Source organism: Antedon bifida, chromosome 11 (assembly GCF_963402885.1).
Source record: "Antedon bifida chromosome 11, ecAntBifi1.1, whole genome shotgun sequence".
Classification (NCBI taxonomy): Eukaryota; Metazoa; Echinodermata; class Crinoidea; order Comatulida; family Antedonidae; genus Antedon; species Antedon bifida.
Window position 1 is genome coordinate 18,300,148 of NC_136236.1, and position 27,575 is coordinate 18,327,722.

Below are 27,575 nucleotides of genomic sequence, written 5' to 3' on the forward strand. Positions count from 1 at the left end.
AATTGAACCATAAGCGAATAAACTATCCACTGTGTCCGCTTACTATCCGAAATGTTCTTAGGTTCTTTGACACCGGGCATTGAGGTATTAATAAATTAATGCAAATTAAATTATTTTAAAATACTGTAAATACACTGTACTATCTGAAATAAACGAAGCCACACTTTAAAATAGAAGTATCCATCTCTCGATAAACAATTCAGAGCATGTCTACACTCAAAGAGGGGCTTATAGGCATAGCCTAGCCTCGACTCCGGACCCAGCAAATGCTGAGCTCCGGAAACAAGTAAATATTTAAATTAAATTTGTCATTAGCAAACACATGGTTTTCACTAATTCGATATGTGGCTAAATAGAAATGATCACGATGTCGTTGCGAGGAACTACGAAACATGTTTGGTGCAAGATATTAGCAATATATGTGTTCTTTGTGGTTGTTTTCACATTTGTGGTTGTTTCACATGTTTTATGTAGGCCTATTCGTATTTCGCTAACTTCGTGACAAAATAAACAAAAAAACCCTTTTCAAATTGAATGTCGCCACTAACGGCCAACTAACGAGGGCAGCAAATATTGATAAATAATAATAATATATGTTCTTGGTTTCAATTCTGTTGGGATGTTTGGTAGTCTAGTTAATGACTTCACACTGACCAAGCAAACTAGACGTTTGGAACGACTCGACAAGAAGCTTGGAAAGGCATCCAAATTTACTCAAAAATTGTAAAACCTTTGGTGTAATTCCAAAATTCATTAAATTCAAGTTACGATTGTATTTAAAAAAAACAATATTGGTAATCGATATTGGTGTTGATTACTATTGACACAATTGGTCATATTGTATTAATTTTAATTACTATTGATATTTTGACTGCAATCATCGACATGAAGTTGTAAAACACCCTCGCTATGTAGTCTAACGAGTTCATTAAACTCCCTGTCAAAAGCGTGAACTACTTTTGAAAGTTTTACATCTTCGTAGTAATGATATGATGTTGTGCGGTTGTGTATGTCAGTTGAGAACGGCCAAAACCCGTACAGATGAAGCTCGTCACAAAATAACAGCGCTGTGGTTGTTAAATAAAAGCCTAAAAGAAAAATAAAAGTAATATGGTAAATTGTATTACAAAAGTTAATGTTAGCAACAGTTCGGTTTTACGGTTACACAGCTACGTCGAAAAGTCATTATGCGCATGCTCAGCAATATTGTTTGGTTGAATCATTGAGGTATAAAATAATGGTAACTCCATGGTTGAATCACGCGTAGAAATTTTCAGTGTATGCATTTGATTAGGCGACAACATCTGAAACCAATTCGTAGCTGCGCCTCCCTAGCTCTGCGCCTTTGGCAGCTATTTCGATATCTAAAACTGCTACGTATTTTCGCTGACCGGGGGATTCCCCTTTTTTAAAAACGCAAATCATGAACAAAAACGATATGTACGATTATTTTTTCTATGGCAATGAGATCATTTTTTTATATGAGTATTTTTCTTATTTCTTCATTTTTTTTAAAGCGTGGATAGTAATAATCATAATAATATTAAGCACTTTTTGCGTTCCATACTTTATTGTGGCCGAGTTGACCGATTAGTTTTTGGCCGAGTTGACGTGAGGCCGAGTTGACTTGAGGCCGAGTTGACTTGGGGCCGACTTGACGTGGGGCCGACTTGACTTTGGCCGAGACGGTTTGGGGCCGACTTGACCTGCACCCGATATGATCTGTGTAGTCGCGTCATGAAAACGTTCGGCAATATTAATTGCTACTTTTTACGTTGCGCTATGGGCGGCCAGATTTTTATCTACAGGATAGTTGGATCCGAATGCATATAATGTGTTACGCCATGGCATGAATTAGGACATTATATGGCACATCATGGACATGTAATATGAGATCGAATAGGTTGTATTATACCTCCACCTTGCAACTGACTTCTGACTGATTGAACCCCATGGACATCTTTATCCTTTGGTCAATGATTGACATAGAGATTATTTATAGAGTTAGGTTTAATAATTATTAATCTCGTGCAATGGGCCCAACAATCATGTAGTTAAAAATCTCGTCAGCGGGCGACTAATTCCATGTATTAAACGCCATGTGTGCCAAAATGTTTTTTATCAGAATTACCGATTTGAACGTACTAAACTATACCAACCTGTTGATAATCTGTTTTGTAGGCCCTTTTGTGCCCAATATGCTCCTATCTCTTTGTAGTGGTAAGGATTTCCGTGTATTAAATGTACTGATTTTAAACGTCTGTTCAGTAAGTTATTCAAAGTAATGCCCAGTCTATTAATCCATAAATTTGAAAAACTTGGAAACCAAATGCTGTTGTTGTATTCCTTCATTGTATCTATAAATCTAGATTGTTGTACATTCGTCCGTAGGTTACCAAACCTAAAAAATAATACGTTAAACAAATTACTAGGTGAGTAGAGAGCAGAACGAAGTTTAATATCCGTTTTATCCATTAACATTCACCATGTGGTGACAATATACAGATTGATAAACTTTTTATTTGCTATTTATGCTATATCAAGTATAGCAATTGTAAGCTATTTATTTACTATTTATGCTATATCAAGTATAGCAATTGCAAGCTATGTATTTGCTATTTATGCTATATCAAGTATAGCAATTGCAAGCTATGTATTTGCTATCTATGCTATATCAAGTATAGCAATTGCAAGCTATGTATTTGCTATCTATGCTATATCAAGTATAGCAATTGCAAGCTATTTATTTGCTATCTATGCTATATCAAGTATAGCATTGATAAACTTGGCTTTATCAGAACAAGAGCTGAATGTTAATTCTATAACCGCCCGGTGATATACTGAAATTTAATTAATTAATTTGAAACGATAAGATGAGGAAATCTGTGAGAATGAGAACAAGTCGCCCAAGATTCGAACCCGGAACCCTCTGCATGATATGCAGATGTCCTAACCATTAGGCCACATATATATAATTCCCTTCATGTTATTATCACATCCGGTAGTTTTTAATGATAGTCGATCAATAGAGGGCGTAATATTTCCAGCTTTGGTTAAATAGTTATTTTTGCGGCGTTTACGAATAAAAGGGGATTTAATATTCTAGGAATAAATATTGTTATATTATGATACCGGCAATCGAAAAGCAATAGACGTAGAGATGTACTTCCTGCTTCCGGAAGGTGGTTTGATTGTCCTGTGTGAAATCCATTTAGAAGACTTAATTTTCAGTCGATTCTCTGTTCTGCTATTTCCGAAGTATCATAGGCATAATGGTAATACAACATCACATGCATCTAGTAGTAACCTACCCCTTACATGATACAGTCACCACATGTGATATATGCTTAAGATGTTGTATTACCATATTCCTATACCTCGGAAATGGATACGTATGTAAAGATACAACACTTCGAAATACGGTCAGTTTTAATCAAAATCTATTTTTTTTTCCAGTTTTATAGGCAAATTCCATGATACGGTATCACATGTGAACACATTTATTTATTTTTACTTCTTATTTATTTATACAAAATAAAACATATACATTTTAAAATAGGATGTTAAATTCATTTATTTACACAAAGCAAAATTTAAAATATAAAATACGTAGCGAATAGTTTATGCATGTGTCTTCTAGAGAATGACTCTATCAAGATAAATAATAATAAGATTTCTGAAACGGATACGATTTCTTTTGTTGGTATTATTTTGGATAAATTTCTTTCATTTAAAGATCACATTGTTGATTTGAACAATAAATTAAGGAAGCGGGTTGGTATTTTATTTAAATTACGGCACTATATCCCTCGGAACACTTTAATCTTGCTTTACAATGCTTTTATTCAGCCACATCTAATGTATGGTATTGAGATATGGGGTAGCACATATGATTCGTATTTAAAACCCCTTTTAGTTACACAAAAAATGTGTGTCAGATGTATGACTTTTTCTAAGTTTGGAACACATTCATTGCCTTTATTTCATTTACTTAAAATATTAGATATAAATAAACTTTATACCTTATGTGTTTCTAAATTCGTTTCTGATCTATTTAATAATAGATTACCTCACAGTTTATCTGATTACTTTGAAACTACCGATCATGCATATAATACAAGAATTAATCATTATTTTAATTTAGCCATTCCCCTTGTCGTATTAATTGTGGACGATTTAGAATTTCTTTTTCTGGTGCTGTTATTTGGAATGATTTACCTTTAGAATTACGAACAATTACATCTAGATTTGCTTTCTCTAAACAACTTAAAGAATTACTTTTATTTAAGTATATAAAAGAATAATCTATAATTTATATTGTTAATCCATTAGATATTATCTATTGAACTGATATGGTTTTGTTTATTACAGTACAGTACATACAGTACTTTATGTTATGTTATGTTATTTATTTATTATTCAAACAATTTTTTGTTTTTGACGTTATCAAATTTTTATTTTCTTTTAAGTTCTGTTATTTATTTGTTAATTTCGTAGTTAGTTAAGATAAAAGGTACCAAGCTTGATTAGCTTCGGCTATATCTTGGCTACCTTTTGTATTGAAATTTGTGTTTGATACAATAAAGAAGAAGGAGAAACAAGGCCATAATACATGGCTGCTGTCGCGTGCACAAATTTGAGTTAGTGTTTACCGACCAACAGAACGACCGACCAATAGACCGACTGACATATTGAGCTGTAGAGTCGCGTTTGCACGAAACTAATAAAATAAGCAGGGACAAACAGGGGTTACGGGCGGTACATACACTATGCATGAGACAGAGTATGGACGAAGACCTGACAACAAGGTTATATATTAGTTTGTATCTTGATACTTCACATGGGAAACACATGGGATGCTGTATTACGGAATTTGCCTGGACACAAAACAGACCACTTACCTTTTTGTAATAATTGAAGGGTTCATTGTGGTTATATTACTGTTAACACCTGCGTCTTCTTTAAATTGACCTATCGGCGGTGCATTACATCTGAAAAGAAATAAATACTTTATTTGTCACTATCATAACATAACATAAACAATAAAACTTCATTAATAAATGTGACAAAACAGACCAAAATAAATCAGCTTTCGCTACTCATAAGACTATAAGGCCAATTAAAATGTTTACGCTTTACCTCCCTCTCGTGATCCGTCTGTTTTATAGGCCTATGCATATTTTTTATTTATTTTTATTTAAATGACAAAAAAAACAAAAACAACAATATCCGACAAACTCGTAATATTCAATTACCGCAAGCGTACAGGAATAATTGTATTAAGGGGTTTTATTGAAGTTAAAATATGTAAATATGAACCATTTATTCATGTTTTAAAGATATTATCGTGTCAGTTTATTTCAAAATGGTAGAATAAATCAATATTGTAATAATAGGCCTAATTACGGACTTGAAATCAACATAAAAAAGTGCACATGGTGGTGGTAGTCGAAATTAGATGATGCGCGCGGACACAAACGAAAACTATATATGTTTTTCGTGGTGTATTATTTTGATGATTTGTTGTTTTTTGTGAGAGAGCTTTGTTTTTATATGCTCAGAAATAGTATACAATAAGTCACATTTACATATAGATAGAATTAAAAAAAATGGGCATAAATCGAATGAAAAATACAAAAAAAACATTGCTAATTGTTTTCCGTAATTGTGGTGGTAAGTTGTTTTCATGTTCAACAATATATCAAACAATTTGAATTCGTTTTGTTTGTGTGTGTATATTTTTATTCATTTTTTTATTTCAATGGTTTTTTATATTTTGCAATTTTTATGTGGGAGTTTTGTTATCTTTTTTGCTACTTTTGTAATTAAATTGTGGTCTAGTTCTGATTTATTTGGCTTAAGCGGTGTTACTTATTATTTACACATTTCGCGGATTCGAACTCGAATTCACTAAGCATTTACTAAGCATTGATATAAATGGCCACGGCGTTTCACTCACTGAAATATCCGTGATTTACGAAATACATTATGTTCCAAGGATAGGTGTAATTAATTAAAACTTCAATCAGTCGATACGGTTGGCCGGCTGCCGAGACTAAGCACTGTCTGGCGGCTCGGCGTGGTATTTGTAGATCCGACCACTGCGGTACACATAATACAGGAGGTTGCGTAGTTGATACGTGACGTAACAACTCGCGAAACATGGTCCATGAGACGTCAAATTACTGTCATTTTTGCCTTTTCTTTTATAAAATTCAGGAAAGTGATATAACCTATCGTGTGCGGCCCATCAAGAAACATCAGTGTGCCAAATGTGAACACGTAACTTTCAGCGGTTTCGGGAGGAGATACATAAAATTACGCGAAAAATTTAGTAGCATTAATATTATATCTAAATCACTTATGGCTACGAATCCACCAGGATAAGTATTATTGTCCATTTACATCTTAAGTGTTTCCGGCTAGACCTGTACCTATCCGGATATGCAGCACAAGATGTTGATTGAGTTCAAAGTTGAATTGATTTTTTTTTACCATAATGACTAGGAAATGGTTGGACGATATCGGCACATTTCGTAATGTAGTTCTGTGTCCTTTTTATTTAATAATAATAATATCCTGGATTTATAAAGCGCCTAAAGTTGTGAAACCTCTAAGCGCTGTACATATCATTGTATGGAAACATACTCCTATAATGCAGCTATAGACTAATCATCGCAAAGTTGTGTCTTGACCTTACCATGTATTTTTACCTGGATGGAAGGAGCCAAACGTTAGTAAAGTGTCTTGCCCAAGGATACAAGCAATGCGTATCGAACCCACTATCTCAACGTCCAACAATATTTGTAGGCCTAAATACTAAAACACTCTTATAGTCAAAGCGATATATTGACATTAAAATTTTCCCTCTCAAAATTGCTAGTGGTATTGTATTTTGACAACACAAACATGTCGTATATGTCATTGCATCCGTGCGGGAGGCAATTTTCAGTAAAATACTGTTAGGCCCCATTAAAACAGCATAGTTAACGACAGTTAATGAGCACCGCCAGCGTTTGTGAGATTAGACTGTGGAGTTTTTGGTAAGGCGGACAACAAACATACATACAAATATATAATTGTGATCATTTTGATTCAGATTGAATGGGTGCATACGACGAACAAACACAAACTCTCTCTCTCTTATATATGATTGAAAACTAACCTTATAACGAAGTCAGCTTTATCGATTTCTTTGCCACACTTACTTCCCTTTAATATCCCTCCATTACCCACAATGGAACATCTTTTGTAGGTATTATGATCAATAGTTTCCTGTGAAAACAAATGCTAATATTTTTAACCATTTATTAACAAGCTCGTGGAATCTTTTCACATTATTTTTCCGTACTGCACCCTATTTTTTTTCTTCTTTAATTTTAAGCTTTAGTCTACAGTCTACACTAGTTTGACAAAAAAAAGTGTGATGTGCCTAAATATGGTAGTGATATGACATTATCGTGTCCATATGGGCACGTCACATTTTTGATAAAGTTTGATAGTGTAGACAGAAATTTAAGATAGTTCTGTGATACACATGGTCGTCACACCTAATGGATATGACTAATGAATATTCATGTTTATTTTGTGACGTTTCATGTGGGGTCTCCAACTTACGAAAAGAAATATCGGGGCTAGTTCAGATTGCGTGTACAGCAGCTACACGCATACGATTAAAATCGAATTTGAAGATTTAATATTTTGAACACAAGTTTCTTTGATACTAGAGTTTCTTTACTTAAATTAAAAAAAAGTAAAAACGTACTTTTGTCTGCAACAATTTATAAAATCTGTCGTCTATCTTGATTGTTCCCGTATTTAGCGTGCACTTAATTCTTTGAGATTTTTTTACATTTGTTCTGCTCATAACCATGTCTGCTTGAACTATAGTTTTTAAATCGGATCTAGAAAGAAGAAAAGAAGATAAAAATTAAAGTTGATGTTATATTATGACTGATCTACAATATAAGCTTATGTCGACATTTTTGCAGTCAATTAATGTCAGTAGTGTTCAGTTGCGCGTAGACACAGTTGAGTTGGGTTGATTTCCGTGTTGACATAAGCGCACATTTAAAGATTAATATTGCAGAAATTTACCCTAGAAACACTGTTTGAATTCTAGTCTTCAAATTTTCTTTCTTCTTCTTTTCTTTCTTTCCTTTCTTGACATACCATCGTTTTCTAAGGTATGTGTAATCGGAAAATCAAATAACAGTCTTTGTATTCCTGTTACCCGGCAGTTTAGTACAACAAAGCGTCATGAAGTGACTGTTGAAAAACGGAGTTTGCAAACAAAAGTTTGCTAATACGTGTTGTAATGTAGCTGACGTTTGGAACAAATCAGCCATGAATCAAAGGACAGTGTGGTAAATCAGCAGATGGACAACTCCCGTTGCTAGCAGGCCTTCAAAAATAGCAGAGACTATTTGCAGGGGTCTATACTCTACACTTCTAGCAAACTCACCCGATTGTCGGTTTTGTACCTATATTTCTCCAATATCGTAGGAAGTATTTGGTAATAGAGGCCTGAAACATTTCAGTTTCACGTGTATATCTTGTACGGTATCATATTCCATAACCTAACCCTTTACCTTAAATTATACAAATGAGATATCGTATTACAATAATTCCTATGATACTATGTAAATATTGTAGTGGTGGAGATACAGCACGGAGAATCAGGTTGAGTTTGCAAACTTGAGGAAATGTGGTAAAGTTTGGTACTTGTCCTGCCTTTTCTCTTCCGGTTGACATGTCAGTTCAGTGATGGCACATAAGGCCATTAACATTATTCTCCCCTATCTCTCCGGTGTCTTGCAGTTTGCGCCTTCATCCATTTTCCCTTCTTTCTCATAAATACCACTGGTTCCTGTTCAAATTGGATCTCTGGTTATTTCTGTATATGATTGAATTTAGGTTTGAATTTTACTGATGGCTGGATCTTTCTTAATTATCGTCCTGTTTTCCGGTGACGGCGGCCCGTTAACATATTCTCTCCATCTTTCCCGGCCGCTTTTTGGCCATTAGTTCTACCTCCATTCCATGATTCCCGCTTCCCTTCTTTCCTGTTCAATCGTTTATCTGTCCCCTCCCCCTTAAATACGTGGGGTTTATTTCATCTCCACTGGTTTCTTTATCTCTGTATATTTCTGTCTGATTAAATTTCAATTCTAATTTAGTTACTGTGAATGTATTTACTGGATCTTTCTCATTGTTACCGCTCTTCCTATTCAATTGTTCGTCTCCACGTCACCTTTGGCCTGCCTCTCTTTCTTTTCTCTTCCGGTTGAAATTACTCAGGTCAATCTACTTGTTGTCGATACTACTTCAGTTAGATTTTGTCATTAAAATGAGTTTTGTTATTATTTCTAGCTGCAGCCTCAAGTTCTTATTTTGTTGGGCCACTCCTCAAGCACTTTTGGAATGATATGATTCTGATAAACTTGAACAAACGCTTTTGTATCAGAGGCACACGTTACAAGGCAATATAAAAACAAAAAGAAAAGTATCAAAAATAACATTAAAATCGAAGAAAAAGAAGAAATGAATTATACAAGTAAAATGAAATAGTGAAAAAACCAAAATAATCTTACAGACAGAACAATACTTAACCTTTATGATGGAGTTAATGTTATTATCTATTTATTATCATTATTATTTTTTTTTTATTTGATTTTTTTCACATTCACATCCATAAAAAACATGTTTGACAATTTGTTTTGATTGTTTTTTTATTATAGTGTCTTTTTTGTTCATTTTGATGAAAATTGCTCTGGCTTTGTGAATTTTATTTTTTTCTTTTTTAATATGAACTTCTCTGAAACTCTCTTTATCTCGTTTCCATTTATCTTTTTTTTTCTTCTTTTTTTTCTATTATTATTGCTGTTTATCTTCATTATTTTGGTTAAGTACTTTGTTATTATCTCGGCCAAGGAGATTATATTTTGTATGCGATATTTATTTGTATGTTTGTCTGCTAGCAGGATAACGTCAAAACTAAAAGACCGATCTTTTCCAAATTTAAACGACGGATTGATATAATGGTCGCTGAAGATTCCATTAAATCCGGATCAAGAATTTCAATTCTGGACCACTTTTTAATTAATAAAGGATTTGGCAACAAAATTATGTTTATACGTGGTCCAAAATTAGCGAAAACATCATGAAATTATATAAGCTTCTCACAAAAGGGTAGCACTTTTTTTTCTTTGCAAAAATTGAATTCGCGCGGATAAATTCGCCCAGAGGAACAGGCGATCTTAGGCCTATGTTTGAATATTCGAACCATAGACACAATAGGCCAATTAATTAGCCGTTCAAGACAATGCTTTTCATATAGATGACTCGATTGTCACAAGTGATTTAATTTTTTGTTCCATTGTACCGTATGAGGGGGGTTATCTTCTATCCTCTTATTGGATGATGGGTTGGTATATAAAGTGTGTGCGGGAACGGCGCGAGGTTGAAACAAGGAGTTGGGAGTAAGCTGAGTGTTGCATTTCTTGATTGGGTGTGGCAAACTACTAGGGTTGTATGGATAAGAAGCTAAGCGGAGAAAATAAAGAAAACCAAAAGTAAGAGAAATTTGATGCACACTTCAGCGATATTGTAGTCTTGTAATAAATAACTCCTTCACTTAACTAAGGTTTCTTTTACGTCTGATAATTGAGTGGTAGCCTACAGGATTGAAGAACGGATTGATTAACTGAATTCATAACCAAAAGACTCGGGAAACCAGAACACTTGTAAATACAGAACAGTAACGATATTGAAATTGGAGACTGTTATAGAAAAGAAGGACGGTTGCAGAAATAATACGTTGAATTCTATCGCTTGTGTGTGAAATAGCCACCTGATTTGAACTTACATGGCATTCTTATCAATGTTATCAACTATTGTGATTATGAATATGGAATGAATCTATGTTTGTTTACCGCCTACCGTAAGCGCTCGTCTGTGTATATTGGCTATTGAAGCGTGTGCATGCATGCTGTTTTTTAGAGTGCGAGCGTTGTGAAAGCGAATAATGTTCAATTTGTTTTGTATTTATTTTAACTTGTGTGACTAATACCTTGACAATATAACAATGTATCGTTTGCATGATTGAACTTTCATTTATTCAATACATTTGCATCGAAATTATAACGCATTTATACGCTTAATTAAATCCATCCAGCAAAAATTGAAAACCTGCAATATCAAATGGCTAGGATAATACTAAAAGCCTCGAGAAATGTTGCCAAAGAAGCACTGTATAGTGATTTGGGATGGCAAAGTATTATTTCCTTATAAAATGATTGCAGAGTTCAATATTTTAACAGATTAAAGAATATGGAAGATTGTAGGTGGTCTCGTTTACTTTGCAAGGCAATGTTATCTGTTACAAGAATGTATGACATAGCATTGGTTTTCCAATGTAAAAGATATTTTAAATACAACAAATTTCATCGATAAATTTAATCAAAAACCATCTATTAACTGGATAAAGCCAGTTAGAACAAATAATAAACAAGTTGATCATAACGAGTGGTTTTCAAAAGCCCAATGCAAAACAACAGAATATACCGCATAAAGAAACCTTATGAACAATATTTGTCAGATAAAACTAATTTTAAGAGTATCAATTTAAAGTTTAAAGCAAGCTCAAACACTCTAGATATTGAGGGTCGTAGACAATCCTGGTCAAAACATAACACAGGATTATGTAAGATGTGTAGCACTAAGGAAAAAGAAACAGTAAACCACTTTTTATTTAAATGTCCTTATTAAAAAATGATGTATACTTAGATCTTAAGAACAACTTCATATACAATAATTTAAGTATGTATTGGGATAATTTTAATTGTGGATCTCAAGAATTAAAACACCACTTTATGCTAAACAATTTATTCACTGAAAATGAAACAGTAGGAGAATTTTTTGATTTTTATTGTAAAAGATATTTAATGAAAGCATGCGATACTAGATCTACAATTTTATCAGCATTACCTCTCTCGTAACAAACTGATTAATGAATATATAGAAAACAAGATACAGACGTCTCCATGAGTATGTATCTGTAAATTTGTAAGTTTCATTATTATTATTTTTAATGATATCCTGTATTTTTGTTGTTTTGTTTTTGTTTTAATTATATATTTTTGTAGTTAGATATATATTGTACAGTTTAGGTATTATGTATTTTCCATACATGTTTAATTAATTAATTACCATTTTGTTTTGATGTTATGTATTAGTTAGTGTGGCTTATGTTATTTGTAATTTTGTATGTAAATTGGATGAAAAATGTGTGCCGCGGATATAAAGTGATTCCTATGAATATATAAATAAATAAAAAAATAGACATAGGCCTTCCATAAGCAAGATTGCTAAATGATAACAGCTATTGGCAATTTGGCGTTTCATGCGTAGGCCTCTACTTGAGCTCGAGACAAAAATTGAAACTCCGACTGGTAGACTAACATCATAAACAAGAAATATTTCTTACAAAAAACGCCGCTCGCTTGTTGATGTAACAGTTTTAAAGATATATTGTCCCCCTGAAAAATATATATATATTTCAAATTTGTTTTTGAATGTGTCATTTTATTGTCACATAATAGTTATTCACGTTAAACAAACAATTATTATTCACCTGAAAAATGTAATTTAATGCAAAAAATACTTAAATTGTCTGTCAGACAATGGTTTTTGGTTAAAATTAAACGTTTCTTTTCTCTTTTTATAAGTAAATAATATTTTTTTTTTTACGGAAGTGAATAACTTTTGTATTTGAAGTCAAATACAACAAGAATTAATACTTTGATATGTCATAATTGTGCAATTGAAATTGAAAAATAAAAAATACTGAATCTGTAAAAGATGATGTGCTTATTAAATAATTTAATTGAAAATGATGTCTAAATAATATATTAAAGCCAATTTTAGACCACTATTTTATTGCTAAGGTCAAGTCTGGGGGTCACTTCATCAAGCCTAGATGTCAACAAGTGATAAATGGGACATTCACGTGTGAACATTGTATTATTTTACAAACAAAAACTTTACTATTGACTGATTTCAATGATACGTTTTTAATAAAGAAACCCAATCAATACATCGTACCAGTAGGCATCCTCAAACAGCAGCTGTTCTGGTCAAGATGGCGGTCGATTATATTAATTAGTGTAATTTCTAGTGTAATTTCTATTTGTGACATTTTCTCTACATTTTTATTGTGATTGTTGTTTTGATCGAAATTATGTTTTGCTATAAACAAATGAATAATGTCCGATTTACATAAATCTTAAACAATGTATAACATATCTAAGACATTTTCACCTTCGTACATGAACGTTTAAAAGCATTGTACGGTAGGTCTAAATCGATTTAAAATCTCTCAACAAGTCGGTGATCTTAGTGTTACCCACCTCGATGCAACTCTCTTTTTAAAGGCCAATTTAGGGCAAATTTACGCAGACGAAGATTGTAAGCGATAAACGGCAACCGGAAAACAAAAATATAGAATCTATCAATCAATCAATCAAAGTAACATTTATTTCTCTTTTTTCTTTTAATTTCATAGTAAATAAAATTAACAGTAAATATGATTAAAATAAGAGGGGCAACATTTCATAAAAAGCGAAGCTTGTATAAGGCAGCCCATAAAAACTGAAAAAGAAAACAGGACAACACGGGAACCGGAAACAGGACAAAAGCAGTAAAGAAGACTTTTAGTTTCAGGTACCGAAAAATGCTAAATATAAAAACTACAATAAGTGAAAGGATAATTACACATAACTGGATAAGAGGTGTCGTTTCAATTTAAAAGAAAAACTCTTCTTTGACAAAGCACTTTTTATAGGACTGGTACGCTATTCCAGAGTTTAGGACCAGTGAACTCAATGCTATGTTTAAAAGAAGTAGTTAAAAACAAAAGGAATTCGTATTTGATTATGTATATTATGTTATTCTTATGACTACTTAACAAACGCGGAAACCCACTCAGGATTATAATACAGATTCTACGTGAGACAAACACTCTGTTTCCGCTTACCGTTACCGTTCTGTTTCATTTACAATTACACCACTGCGTTACAAATTAGTATGTGAAAACTCATTATCCGCATGTGAAATAAGGTGGCAAAGAGTAATTACTCGTATAGGCTGCCTCCTCTCACAGTGTTTATGTGTGAGTCATATTTGTGTTTGAAAATGTTAAGTATTGGGCTTGAAACAATGTGATAAAGTAATGAATTCCATGGGTTTATGATACGTATATCAAAGAAAGAAGCTCTACTAAAGGTATTAAACCGAGGTTTACAAAGCTTAAAAGGTCTACCATTTGTTCGCAAGAATCAACCTTCCGGGTATATTGTTATGAAACTCCCTGTATAGAATACATAGTACATTACCGGTATGTACCAATATATTACGTACACTTACCGTAAATCCTCTAATTATAACCCTGGGTTATTATTCTTTGATTTTTTAGGGTGAGTTACTATTAGAAGGGGGGTTACTATTAGAGTAGTGGGTTACTATTACTATTCTTAAATTAGGCACCTGCAAATAGTAACTCACCCCCAACTTTTCCGGTCAGCAACTCATTACAAAATAATAAAACAGTACGAATAAACAAATTTGGTTGAACTCTAACTTTTTTTTATAAACTCAAAAACACTCAATCCTCCCCCACTCACTAACATGCATTATCTCCTTATTTTCAAAATACGGCTGCATCATAAGTTTTTGTGACTCTAATAGTAACCCCCATGGGTTACTATTAGAGTAGTGGGTTATTATTATAGATTGACTTATAAGGTGGGTTACTATTAGAAGGGGGTTACTATTAGAGTGTGGGTTACTATTAGAAGATTTACGGTAGGCCTATTACAATCACAGTCTCTCTGACTGTATGGTAGGCCTGGATGATAATAGTCATTTTGTTGGGCTTTATATTTCACTGTAGTAAATGACAACACTTTAGCCTATTCTTATATATTTTTTTACTATAAAATATAGCCATAAGAGAAACAAAAGAATGGTTAAGAAACTGAAACCTATGACATAAAGAGAGAAAAGATTACAAAGTTAAGTATGAATAGTATTAACATTATTATCATGGGCGGTAGTTAAAAGTAGAACTTGTCTCACTAGGACCCAGAAGAAAGACATAAAAACAAATACCAAGTGATAATTAATTAGTTAAAGATGTACAGTATTGTCCTCAATAAAATGAAAAATTAAAATTAATAAAATCGAACTTTAAATAGGCTATTTTGTAGTTTTAATAAAGTTAATCACTTCCGTAGAAAATAAAAACCGAAACAATTAATGTTTTCACTTATAAAACGACAAAAAAAAAACCAGTTAATTCCAACCAAAAACCCATTGGCTGGCAACTATTTTTTAAATTACAGTTTTTTCGATCCAATTTTTGTTCAAAGTATTATGTGATATTATAATGGCATATTCAACAACAAAAAAATCAGGACAAAACATTTATGCCTAAAGCTTGGTTCCCACTAGCGACGAAACGTAACGCAACCTACGCAACGTAAGACAATTCCCTTCCAATAATTGTATTTTCCCCCGCCTGCGATGTAATGTTTGCAGCACTGTTGCACCGTCGGTTCCCACTTGTGATTAGGCAATACAGCACTTTGCGTCGATACGTCGCTGCGTTAGGTTGCGTTGCGTTTTAATGGGAACCACGCTTTAGTAATAAAACAAACTAGATATACTTTGTTCAATAGAAATAAAACCCAGTCATATATGGATCTATTGTATTACCTTAATTGTTGTAAATTCGATACGTTCTGTTTCCATGGCGTCATGAGTATACTTGACAAGTTGAGTGTACTTTCACTATCGGTTGACGTATGCGCAATGTACTTAAAGGTGTCCTTTAAAATCGTTAAGTTTATTGGTAAATTATGGTCCTCTATTATTTCTTTGTCTGGTTGCCTGCTCGGTATGCCTAAATCAGGCACAGAATACAATCCCAGATGCTTCACATCTTTATTGTCAAAGTTATACGGGTGAATATTCCACCTATGAAATAAATATAAAAAGTATTGATTAAAAGCAATGTTTGAATGGAGAACTTATTTTAATGCATTATTACGTAGGCTATGTTCGAATTACGTGGCTTGTAATTTAGTCTGGTGTTCACTTTGATATATATAAATCTTTGTAAAAATACAAGAACAGATTACTAATCTATAGGCCCAACTCTTTTATTTTACCGTTGTTAATTTATGGATAGAATTCTGGGGAAACACTCGTTCAACAGTGGCGTAATCCAGAGACCTGAGGCCCCTAAATGGGCGTTTGTAGCCTTTTTCGACATATTAATTTAACGCCTTTTCCTCTGGGCACACTTCAGCGCGCAACACCCCCCCCCCCCCCCCCAATAATCTCCGGGGCCCCTGGGTTTAGCCAGTGAGCGGTCATAGCCGTTACGCCACTGTGTTTGGTAGATGTGCTTTCTGATTTCATAGTACCGTCTGCGCCTTTAAGCAATATTTTTACCGGTGATATTTTAGATGTTTATAAGTTATATGAATTGTATGTAGTAACATTGGTTTCACATTATTTTTTATCGTAAATTACCACGTATAATAAACTTATACTTCAAACCTTAATGTATAACATCACAGACTCAATAAACCCATTAAACTTAATGCTTCTTCAATCGGCGTTGCTGTTATTATTTACCAAGGCCCAAAGATGGAATAAATAACCCAGTGGCGTAACGTAGCGACTTGAGGCCCCTTGTTTAGGAGGAACTAAGGTCCTTTTTAGCCTTTTTGACATATTTCAAGCCTGTTTATTCCTCTGGGTACTGCTCAGGACCCCAAGCTCCAGGGCCTCTGGGTTTAGCCAGTGAGCGCTCAAAGCCGTTGGCCACTGAATTAACCAAAAATGATCTTTGTGTTTAAACTAAAATTGATCTAAAGCTCTGTCTACACTATCAAACTTTATGTGCCCAAATATGATATTCCCAAATATGGGCACATTGCATTTTTTTTGTCACATACAGTTTGATAGTGTAGAGATCTTAAAGCGTGGTTCCCACTAGCGACGCAACGCAACGCTATGACGTATATTAGTGACGCAAAGTGCTGTATTGCATAATCACAAGTGGGAACCGACAACGCAACAGTGCTGCAAACATCGCATGTTTGATTTCACGCAGGCGGAGGCAAACACAACTATTGGAAGAGCATTTTCTTACGTTGCGTAGGTTGCGTTACGTTGCGTCGGTTGCGTTACGTTGCGTCGCTAGTGGGAACCAAGCTTTAGTTGTTAACTTACCATATATATGTTGAAAACAGGAACGACGTTCCAAATGCCAAACAAAGTAGCCGTATAGATGTCTTCATTGTTTGATGTTCCTACCTGTGGAAATGGAATAGAATAATGCATCAGTACGGTAATTATGTGCATTTATTTTCATTACTTATTTATTTTCAACGATATTCTACTACTACTACTTCTCCAGCAGAAGCCCATGAAAATAAATCAACATGACATTTGAGAAGAAAATATCAACTAATAATGACGTTATGGGGAGAATATTAACAAACTCTAACTCTAAACCCAAACCCAATAGAAACCAATTTAACGAATACAAAACTCATTACCACACCTGATAGTAGCAAACCAAATCGATAAATTTATCATTTTTTTTAAACAGTCTCTGACCACCACCTTAAGTTTCGCCAGTATATAAAATGAAGAGTTGCCAGCTATGACACGTCGAAGGGATAAGTAAGCTAAAGTCATATACTCAAGTCCTATAATCTTCAAGGTAAAACATCCATTGATTGTTTGTGTGTTTGTGTATTATATTACAATTTACAGCGCACCTACTGTTTTATCAGACTCTTTCTAGAGTTTATTGTCGTACAACAATCGGCATTTTCACAAGGTGATTGTTGAAAAGAGAGAACCCATTTTTCTTCTGATACTAAATCAAGGATGGGTCAGGTTGACCCTGGTTTTTTTTGTTATGTATAATTATTATACTGAAATAAACCGAATAAATAATGAAATGAAATGAAATCTATAAATTATAGGTCCATGGATAAACTATACGATAGGCCGTGACACCAATTACGTCGTGAGTCCGACGCAATTTCGCCCTAGTGGGAGTCACGTTTTAGTGGGTGGCACTCAAGTTTGTCCCTACCATGCCAGGACGCAACGTAAGGACGTACGTGCAACGGTTGTATTTGACGAATGACAGGCGATGGATTATTTTCATTGGTCAATCGACATTGCGTCGCGCTTCCGTCTGCGTTGTGTCCTAGTGAGAACCAAGCTTTACTTTAAGCTCTATTGTGTCCATTTCAATAAGCGGATGTTATTTTCTTTCCAATCGGATATCTTGATTGTAAAGAGAGTCCTTTCATTTTTTTAATTCATTTTCTGTCGATATAATATCCTTGAAATCAATAGAAACTGATCGTTAAATTGCTTTTATTCATTTATGGAAGAAATGAATTACTAGACTATAGATTGAAGAGAAACTTGAGTTGGTTCCTTATATAAACAATGATATAGTATTAATTATTGTTATTCCTTTTGTGTGTTAAAGTGGGCTGACAAAATAGCAATTTTTCTTAATTTAAGTTTGAGTAAAGCAATGGAGAAAATGCATCTTAAATATCATTATTTGTGAAAGGTATAATTAGGTAGTACAGTAATAAAGCGTGGTTCTCACTTGCGACGCAACGTAACGCAATTTACGCAACGTAAGAAAATGCCCTTCCAATCATTGTGTTTGCCCCCGCCTGCGTGAAAACAAACCTATGATTTTTACGGCAATGTTTCGTCCTCGGTTCATACTTGCGATTACGCAATACATCACTTTGCGTCGATACGTCGCTGCGTTACGTTGCGTTGCGTTCTAGTGGGAACCACGCTTTAGCATTTTGCCACACTACGCCCTATGCCATCTTATCATGCAGTGAGTGATTGGTCTACTCAATGATCGTGGCCGCACGGTTAAGACAATGGAACACAGTACACTTGCCCCGTTTGTATTTACAGTAACTTGTTCTCAAGCATTATACGTGTGAAACTCCATGTGTGCCAAAATATTGATTTTTTTACCAATATTAAGTTGAAATTAATAGTATCGGCAAGGTATAGTTTTTAAGTGGTGTAGAACAAGGCTTCTCGGATAAGAACTATATACCGGAGGTCCAGTGTACACATACTTTAAAGGGAACCTACAGTAGCCCTACGTGTGTCGATTCGAGACGAGTTAGGCGCCACTTGGACACACAAAGGAAACACAGACAGGACATGCAGTTAAAAAGTGCGTATGAACATTTTTAATCATATGGATGAAGCTATGATTATTTGTTAACGGTAAATCGGGTGTGATAGTTGACAATTGCACAGTACTCGATTGTACATAACGCCATGACACTCTGGAGAGTGCTACATCACATTTATTTGTATATCATGTGACCCAATCCGTCCAATCAATGACAATAATCTATACTTAGGTGTGTCATAATTGAAAATAATTAATAATATTATATTACAGTACGTATGTTTTGATCAATATTATTAATTCTAAACAATAGATCTGTATTTACATGCTAATACGAATTTATTCGCGCAATTGGAAACGATTCTTTTGTCAATGTTAAAGATGTATTGTCCCCCAAAAACATGAAAAATGAAAATTAATAAAATCTGAGTTTGAATATAGGTCTTTTTGTAGTTTTAACCAAGTTAATCACTTCCATAGAAAAAATAACCCGAAATATAATGTTTTCACTTATAAAATAACAAAATAAACGATTAAATTCAGCCAAAAATCCATTGACTGGCAGCCAATTTGACTATTGTTTGCTTTAAATTACAGTTTTTTCAGGTAAATCATTTTTTTTCCAGCCCAATTTTTGGTCAAAGTGAATAACTATTATGTGACATTAAAATGGGATATGGGGGATGGGGTGGCGAACAATACATCTTTGATGTAACTATAATTGTATATATTTCTTAATTTTAATATTGGATTTTATTACAATTTTATTGTATGTATTTCTGTAAGGCATCCTGATATTAGCTTCGTACTGTTTGAAAACAAATTAAATTAAATCAATCCCTGATTGAAATACTATACTAAAATGAGGTTTCAATTCAGTTAATTCAATTCGATGTAATTTATTGTTAAAATTGCTAAAACGAGTACAGCATTACAGGCCGCACGTGTAATTGAATTAATAAAGGCTGGTGGGCGATACCCACAGAAGAGAAAACAAACGTATAATTGATGGTGCTTAGAAACAAGTGGCGTTCATGAGTAGGCCATTAATAATTGAGAAAAGAGCCGAATGTCGGTTATATTATACATTTTGTTCAGTATCATAGGCAAAGTTCTTGATACAGCAACACATGTAAAACACATAAATCACATCTGTATCATAGACCCTAACCTTCCATGATACAAGCATCACACGTGAGATACATGCTATAATCCGTATTCGACTGTAACTCTTCTCAGTACTCTGTAGGTCTATCTACATTTAGTCAGTATCATTGGCATCGTTCATGATACAGACATCACATGTGAAACACAAGATATGCTGTATTAGGGAATTTACCCTGTGGACAAGACAGAACTTTTTTTTTTATCTTATGTGGGTTCATCCCACTTTTATTTCCATACAACTGTTCTCTTTACATATATTTTTCACTATACACTATACATATCATTATATTAATGTTTGTTTAATCATCTGTTTAGGCCTACATATACTTATTTAAAGAGTTTTATTCATTTGTTTACATATTATCACATTTATTACATAGCTTCCTCTTTTTATACATATTATCTGTAACACATTTTCATTAACAAGCTTATTTTTTTCTTACATAGTTGTTTTTGTTTTTTTCATCTACCATATTTTCATTTAAGACAAGACAGAACTAATACACACGGGTACAGACAATTAGACCTATATTACTGTATCAAAAAATGCATTTATTATTCTTATTTTATCAATTTAATCAATTTAAAAGCCGTCCGTGTCTATGGCGTCAATATTGCATTCACAAAATACGCTTTACTCATTATCTCAATGATATCGTTTGTAATGTAACAAGCCTAAACAATTATAAACAGGCCAGTATTATTAATAGATTCCCTGACGTAGTCAAAGGTGAAAATGGCAGAAATATATTTCACTCCTCCTACACACTCCAGACATATCAAAACACAACCCGCATTTAATTATTATATATATTTATACCGGGAAAAATAACCATATTACGTATAGTATTGTTTTATTTCTTTCTCCTAAATACAATCGGGTAAATGCTAATATTAATATTACCGAATAATTAATGTATAATGTGAAGATCAGCGCTGAGAATTATCTCTGCGAGTTGTGGGATAATTAATACAATGCGAATGTCTCACGTGTAAGGAAATACAATTATTTAAATTAAATGTAAATACACATTTCGCGTAAACGGGTGAATATTTAGTATATTAAGTGAGTATGACATCTTCGGTGGATGCGTATACAGAAAATTAACATTGCATTTAACGGCAGATTTTGATTCAACATCTCTGCGTCGAAGAAGGAAGCATGGCATATACGGCACACCACAAACAATATTGGTCTGATAGGTAGTATATGCCGTGGCGTAAAACACCGTAAAATATGCTATTATAACGTTACTATTCCGTTATCGAGAAAAAAATAAAATTAACAATTCAAGCAGGCTTACTTACGTTTTATAAAATATTCATTGTAAATTCCTGTTTAGCATTACAATCCTAGTTTTTGTCTTGGCATAAATACAGTCCTGCTTATAATGTCTGTACCTTATTTAAAGTGTTGATCTTAAATACGTGCTGCTCTCATGAACGTCATCATCTATATATACTTCCGTGCGAATCGGATTCGGATTAAATGTATGATGACGAAGAGGGCGCACACATCGTAATCTACACAATTTAATGCAATACAACCAGAGAATTAGAGGTCACACTTGGTGATAACGAAAAACGGCGATAAATATTAATTGTGTATTAATATTTTCAGAAATCCAATCAAATCGGGCCGTAGGCAATAGATTCAAACTGTCCCGATTTTGAAAGGATTATCCAGCTTTTTTTTATATGTGTTGTTTATATAAAGGCCTACTGCCCACGTAAATTATAACTTTAAAAGTATGTGTTTATTTATTTAGTTTAATCTACATTTTGTATACATACTTTTTCAAATAGCTTTAATACGTACCCGATAGTCTTGAAAAATTCGCCAATGTGTGTTAAGTATTGGTTGTAATTCTATTGTTATGTATTTAAATTTACTTATTGAAGGTGTGTATGGCGAAATCAAATATTGATATAAAGTTCGCGGTACACTACGTATATTAGTTCTGAAAAGAACTGTTGAGTTTCTCGACGTTTCGATCAATATGCTTTATTAATCGTCCTCAGGAGTAATAACTTTATATCAGCATAAATTTACTTTCTGACCGTTTTTATTAAATTTAGTTTTGATGTAGCCTAGTAATTTATTTTTGTACCTGTATTGTTAATTTTAGAACGCACCTTTTATAAACGTGTGCTGTTGATCCAAAGGCGTTTAATCTGGAAAAGTACACTTTTGAAACAGTGCACGCTTCTTAAGAGAATATGCGTTCAGAGTAATAACTTTTTTTTTAATTGATTCAATAACATGCCTATTTACAAGAAAACTATACACTGTAAAAATAGTGTTTAGATCTTTACAATGTATTTTGTACCCATAGTTTCCACACATTTAGCCTTAAACATGTTTAGATATGAACATGTTTAGGTTCTAAATACATTCTCAACATTGTAGTCTGTATCCAACTCAACACATTAGTGACATGTTGATCGTTAAACATGTGTAGCAATATATAGACACGTTTAGGTTTTAAACGTGTTTAATTTGGCATGTGTTAAGCTCATGTGTGGAGCTTTTTTCCGCCATAGTAAAATCATAATGCACGTAACACTAAACACGTACCTAAACATGTTGAATGAACATAATAGTGACATGTTTACTGCTAAACGAGTGAAGCAAAACAACATGTAACTATAAACACGTTTAGGTTGGCACTACATAGTTGTAACTACATGTTAAAAGCTAAATGTGTAGAACAAGTGGGTACAAAATAGATACTTAAGATATAAACACTATTTTTTACAGTGAGTAAATATAGGCCTAAACAATATAAAAGTAGCACAAAAGAATCAATGTGTTTATTTGAAAATAATGGTAAAGAGTGCCAGGAATTCTATAGGCCTATTCATTTCCTGCCTAAACTAAACTGGGTTCCTTTGAAATTTCTATAAATGAATCCATTTCTAAAATTATGGTAAGCAGAAATTCGCTATTTATATCTCATCATTGAATGTTTAGCATCTACGGTGGCCCCAGGGGTTTAGAGGAATTATAAGTTGTCAATAGATTTTTGATAATATCGAATAATAGTCCGATAGCAGGCCTACAATGGGTACATAACGCGTCAGTTACAGACCGTGAAACGCATTATTCAATGCTATTGAATTCAAACATTTTATAGCCTACTCTTCCTCCTTTTATCATCGCAGAAGAATAGAAATGCCAGCCTTGTGAACACAACTCTAATTGTGTCTTCAAATTCAAATGGTACACTACAAATAGACTCCGGTGTCATGACACTAGAACGTAAGGCGGACCTAGGGGTGTTGCCCTAGTGGCCCGGGCAACACCCTTAATTTCATACTAAATGTTGTTTCTAAAATTGAGTCCCATTTCAATACAATACAATATCCATATTTATACGTTATAGAAGTTCAGTGTGGAAGAGAATATTTGTAAGTTGGCAGAATGCATAGCAGTCCCCAATAGGCCTACTATACCGCGCACAGATAAGGGGGGTCCGGACCCGGAACTTGATAGGCTTAGTCATAAATTAGTTACAGAGTTAAGGGCATTGTATCATTGTTGGAATGTTTTGGCAAAAGAAGTAATGCTGGCGCCAACAAATTTAACGACCGTCACAACCAAAAAATGTCTTTGTTATGTTTTACTATCAATCCATTTTTATATCACGCAATCCATTGTTCAACAATATAGTAGCAAAATAATAACATTTTGATTGAATAATGAGGGATTAGTTACAGTGTTGACTTTGAATAAAACATTGGTTTACTTTATTCACTATTACTAAACTGTTATAATAAACACAAAATTATCAAAGAAATGCTCTAGGCTACTACACATGAGAAATAGATGTCGGTCGATAAACTTCTGACGACTAAAACAACGAAAATCAGCTAAATGTATTCGTGATTTTATTTCACCTCTGGCTTGTTACATTATCATGACACATTACCGGACTTCACCCTCCTCTCGCAATGAACGGCAGTACAGATCTTCCCTATCTAGGCTCGTGTATGTAACCTACTACGTCATTCACAAATTACCCACTAATAGCAGTGTTACTAGCGCCATCACAGATTACCTCTAATGGATCAAGCATTCACACATGAACTTTGCGTCAAAAAAAAAATCATCGACAAACGATGAATTTGTTTAAATGTTAGGCATATTGCCAAGGCTAATAATCGATTTGTCCATAATTATTGCGTTTTGCTGGGGGTTTTTCCATAATATTGGCCAACTTTTAGGCCAAATCATAATTGTGCGTATACAGTAGTTTTGTATTTCCGATGCGTGTAGTACCCTATTTATCTTCACTTCCGTACGTCCGTGTAAATATTAGGCCGAATTTCCGTAGTAATTTATGGACTTTCCGAAAGTTGAACCGTTTTATACCGGTAGCAGAGCAAAGTTTGCTTCTTTCTGCAAATGTCCTATCATTATTTTCTTTGTTTTATTTTGGAGTGTGTTTTAAACAACACTTTTGTAAAGTTTATAGTGGATAAATAAAAATGAATTTTGGAAATTGTGGTTTTAACATCTGATTTTTTGTAGCATTTAATTCAAAATAATACAATTTAACGTTTTGCTCAATATATTTATAGCAGCAGCTTCATATTTTTTGTATAAATTGTTAAAATTATTAATTGATAATTAATTTACATTAATTGAGTATACTTATTAGAATGTATTACCGTACCTTCGTGACGTTCGCATTGAACGAAAAAATTGTTATCCTATATTGTTAGTCGCGTATGTTTTATTACCGACGGAATAATATAGGCTACAATCCTCTGTTTGCTAGCGCACTATTAATAGAATGAGTGACATTTCCGGCAAACTAGAGGTGCAATTTATCATGTATTTTACATGCGAGAGTACCATTTGCGGCCATCAGGGGTGTCATTTAACAATTTTTCAAATACTCAGTGTCTACAGCCCTGGAGTCTTTTGGGCAACCCTCTTAAAATAGTCCTGCGACCGCCCCTGACGTATCTTATTATATTTTATGTGATGCAGTTGAATAGTAAGGGATTAGTTATAGTTTGGTTTTGAATAAAGCGTTGGCAAAGTATCCTAATGTTGCTATCATATAATTTACACAAAAAAACAACTAAAACTGTCTTAAAAAATCATGTCGATATAATAATAATGTATGATCAAAGAAAGCTACAGACCAAGGAATGATCATGGTGATTGTTTATTTTTGCCGCACGACCCGGCCCAGTTAATTAATTATAGGGATTTTCACGTCGACTATGTCGACTGCTACTCTATACGTCATTGTTATGATATGCGCATGCGCTATGCGACTGGCACGTCGACTTCTGGCAAATTTGAGCACTTTTGTCAGTGACCGGCATTTTGGTATTCGAGGGCCGGGCCGAGTACGAGTGGACGTATGACGTCATGACTGCAAAAGTTTACCAAAATCTGAGAATGTAGTAAAGTGAATTTCAGTAAAAATATATTTGTGATTTTATTGGTTTTTTAAATAAAGCTTTTAATGATACAGGTTATGGCCTGGGTCTTATCACTAGGACGCCAGCCTTCGTTCAGATTAATTCAATCAATTTAAAGATGTATTGTCCCTTGAAACATAAAAAATGAAGGTCAAAATATTCTACATTTAATGGCCTTATCAAAGTAATATTAAAGTTATTAAAATTCGAGCCAAAAACAGCAAGTTTACGTAATTAACAGGTCAATTAATGTCATTACATTTCGTCTGGAAAATCGTCGCGAGCGAAAGTAAGCAAAGATTTCAAACCACGAGAATGCATTATGCATTATAAATGCAAAAAAAACGTGTGCCCCTGATACAAAAGCGTTTGTTCAATCAACGTTATCTTATCTTATGATGCTAATTAGGATTGTGTAGGCCTACAACTCATCACTGTTGAGAAGGTGTTTTCACACAGATCGTCGCGAGGAAGTTTTATGATTATGCATACAGAGTAGCCAAACAAGCGCGTTGCATTATGAGATATGTTTTGATCGAAAACTTTGACTGGAAGTCAAAGTTATTTTTTGAACAAAAAAACATCTGTATTTCAGTTAAATTATTTTTTTTTCGCCTAATTTTTGGTGAAAGTTAATAACTATTATGATACTTCAAAATGACCAACTTTTTTTCGAAATCTTTTTTTTTTATTTTTTTGGAATTAGTCAAAGGGACAATACATCTTTAAGGATCAACCCATGAAATGTCCCGCTTCACGTAACTTCACATAAATGTTGATATGTTGACAAAGTTACGAAATGTTTACACGTTTTAGAGAAACGTGACGCACAAAAATAGGGTGGAAAGAAAGAAAAAGAATAATACAGAAAAAATGTTGATGATGATCTCATACAATCACAAGGATCTTATCCGTTCAAAATTGCCTGTATTAAATAACAACTTTCAGGAAACGGTCCATTTCTATGGACATAAAACGAAAATCATTGTTAAATATCTCATTGTTGAGTGTTTTGACAACTATGGTGTCTTTTAGTGGTTTATTATAAATAGCATTTCAAAGGCTATTTATATAACAAGAACATTTCTTATTGTTTGAAAGTTTGCATGGCGAAATGTTGATATAAAGTTTGCGGTACACCACATGTATTAGTTCTGAAAAGAACTTTGAGTTTCTCAACGTTTCGATCAATATGCTTTGATCGTCCTGAGGACCACCCTATTTTTGTGTGTCGCGATTCTCTAAAACGTGTAAACATTTCGTAATGAGAAATGTTTCTCATAATATCGCAAAACAATTAAGATAATCCACTTTACAATCAAATAAATAATTGAACAAATAACGCTATAAGTCGGATGGTGAGAAAATATCTCATGAGTTGAAACATTAACTGCTCTATTTAACGAGCCTGATAGTGGTAACCGTTACTCTTTTAGTGCCAACCCAGGCAACAAGCAGTTCCCGTTATCGGTCTGTGATCGTAGGATTTTAGCCGGAGTCATGTGAATGATTGCGATCATAAATCAATCAATTACCACAAAACAATGTACAGTATATCATTCTAAAATCGCATAGTGGGCATGATAATGTTATTTTCCTAACTCATAACGAATATTTTAATTCTAGTTTAATTTATATAGGCCTACTGTGCAGATCTTTATTCAAAACATAGCAAAACAAATATATTAAAAAT

General features: G+C 33.6%; 1 protein-coding gene across 1 annotated transcript; it reads right to left on the reverse strand.

The window, feature by feature from the left end:
* Positions 1–721: 721 nt before the first annotated feature.
* On the reverse strand, positions 722–21,886 carry LOC144855904 (alpha-N-acetylneuraminide alpha-2,8-sialyltransferase-like). Its single transcript, XM_078713856.1, has 8 exons — positions 21,749–21,886; positions 17,302–17,385; positions 15,775–16,035; positions 7,766–7,904; positions 7,166–7,275; positions 4,902–4,991; positions 2,160–2,401; positions 722–1,088 (listed from the first exon to the last, which is right to left on the reverse strand). Exons 2-8 carry the CDS (start codon positions 17,367–17,369, stop codon positions 850–852), a joined length of 1,149 nt encoding a protein of 382 aa, XP_078569982.1. The 5' UTR covers positions 17,370–17,385; positions 21,749–21,886; the 3' UTR covers positions 722–849.
* Between the last annotated feature and the right edge of the window lie 5,689 nt (positions 21,887–27,575).

What these genes read in the sequence shown, in the direction of transcription:
- LOC144855904 (XM_078713856.1), bottom strand. Translation starts at nt 17,369, where the DNA reads ATGAAGACATCTATACGGCTACTTTGTTTGGCATTTGGAACGTCGTTC. An exon ending in TCGAATTTACAACAATTAAG is followed by an intron (nt 7,905 to 15,774) that starts GTAATACAATAG and finishes TCTTCTTTCTAG; the next exon opens with ATCCGATTTAAAAACTATAG. An exon ending in CCTTCAATTATTACAAAAAG is followed by an intron (nt 2,402 to 4,901) that starts GTAAGTGGTCTG and finishes ATTATTTTTTAG; the next exon opens with GTTTGGTAACCTACGGACGA.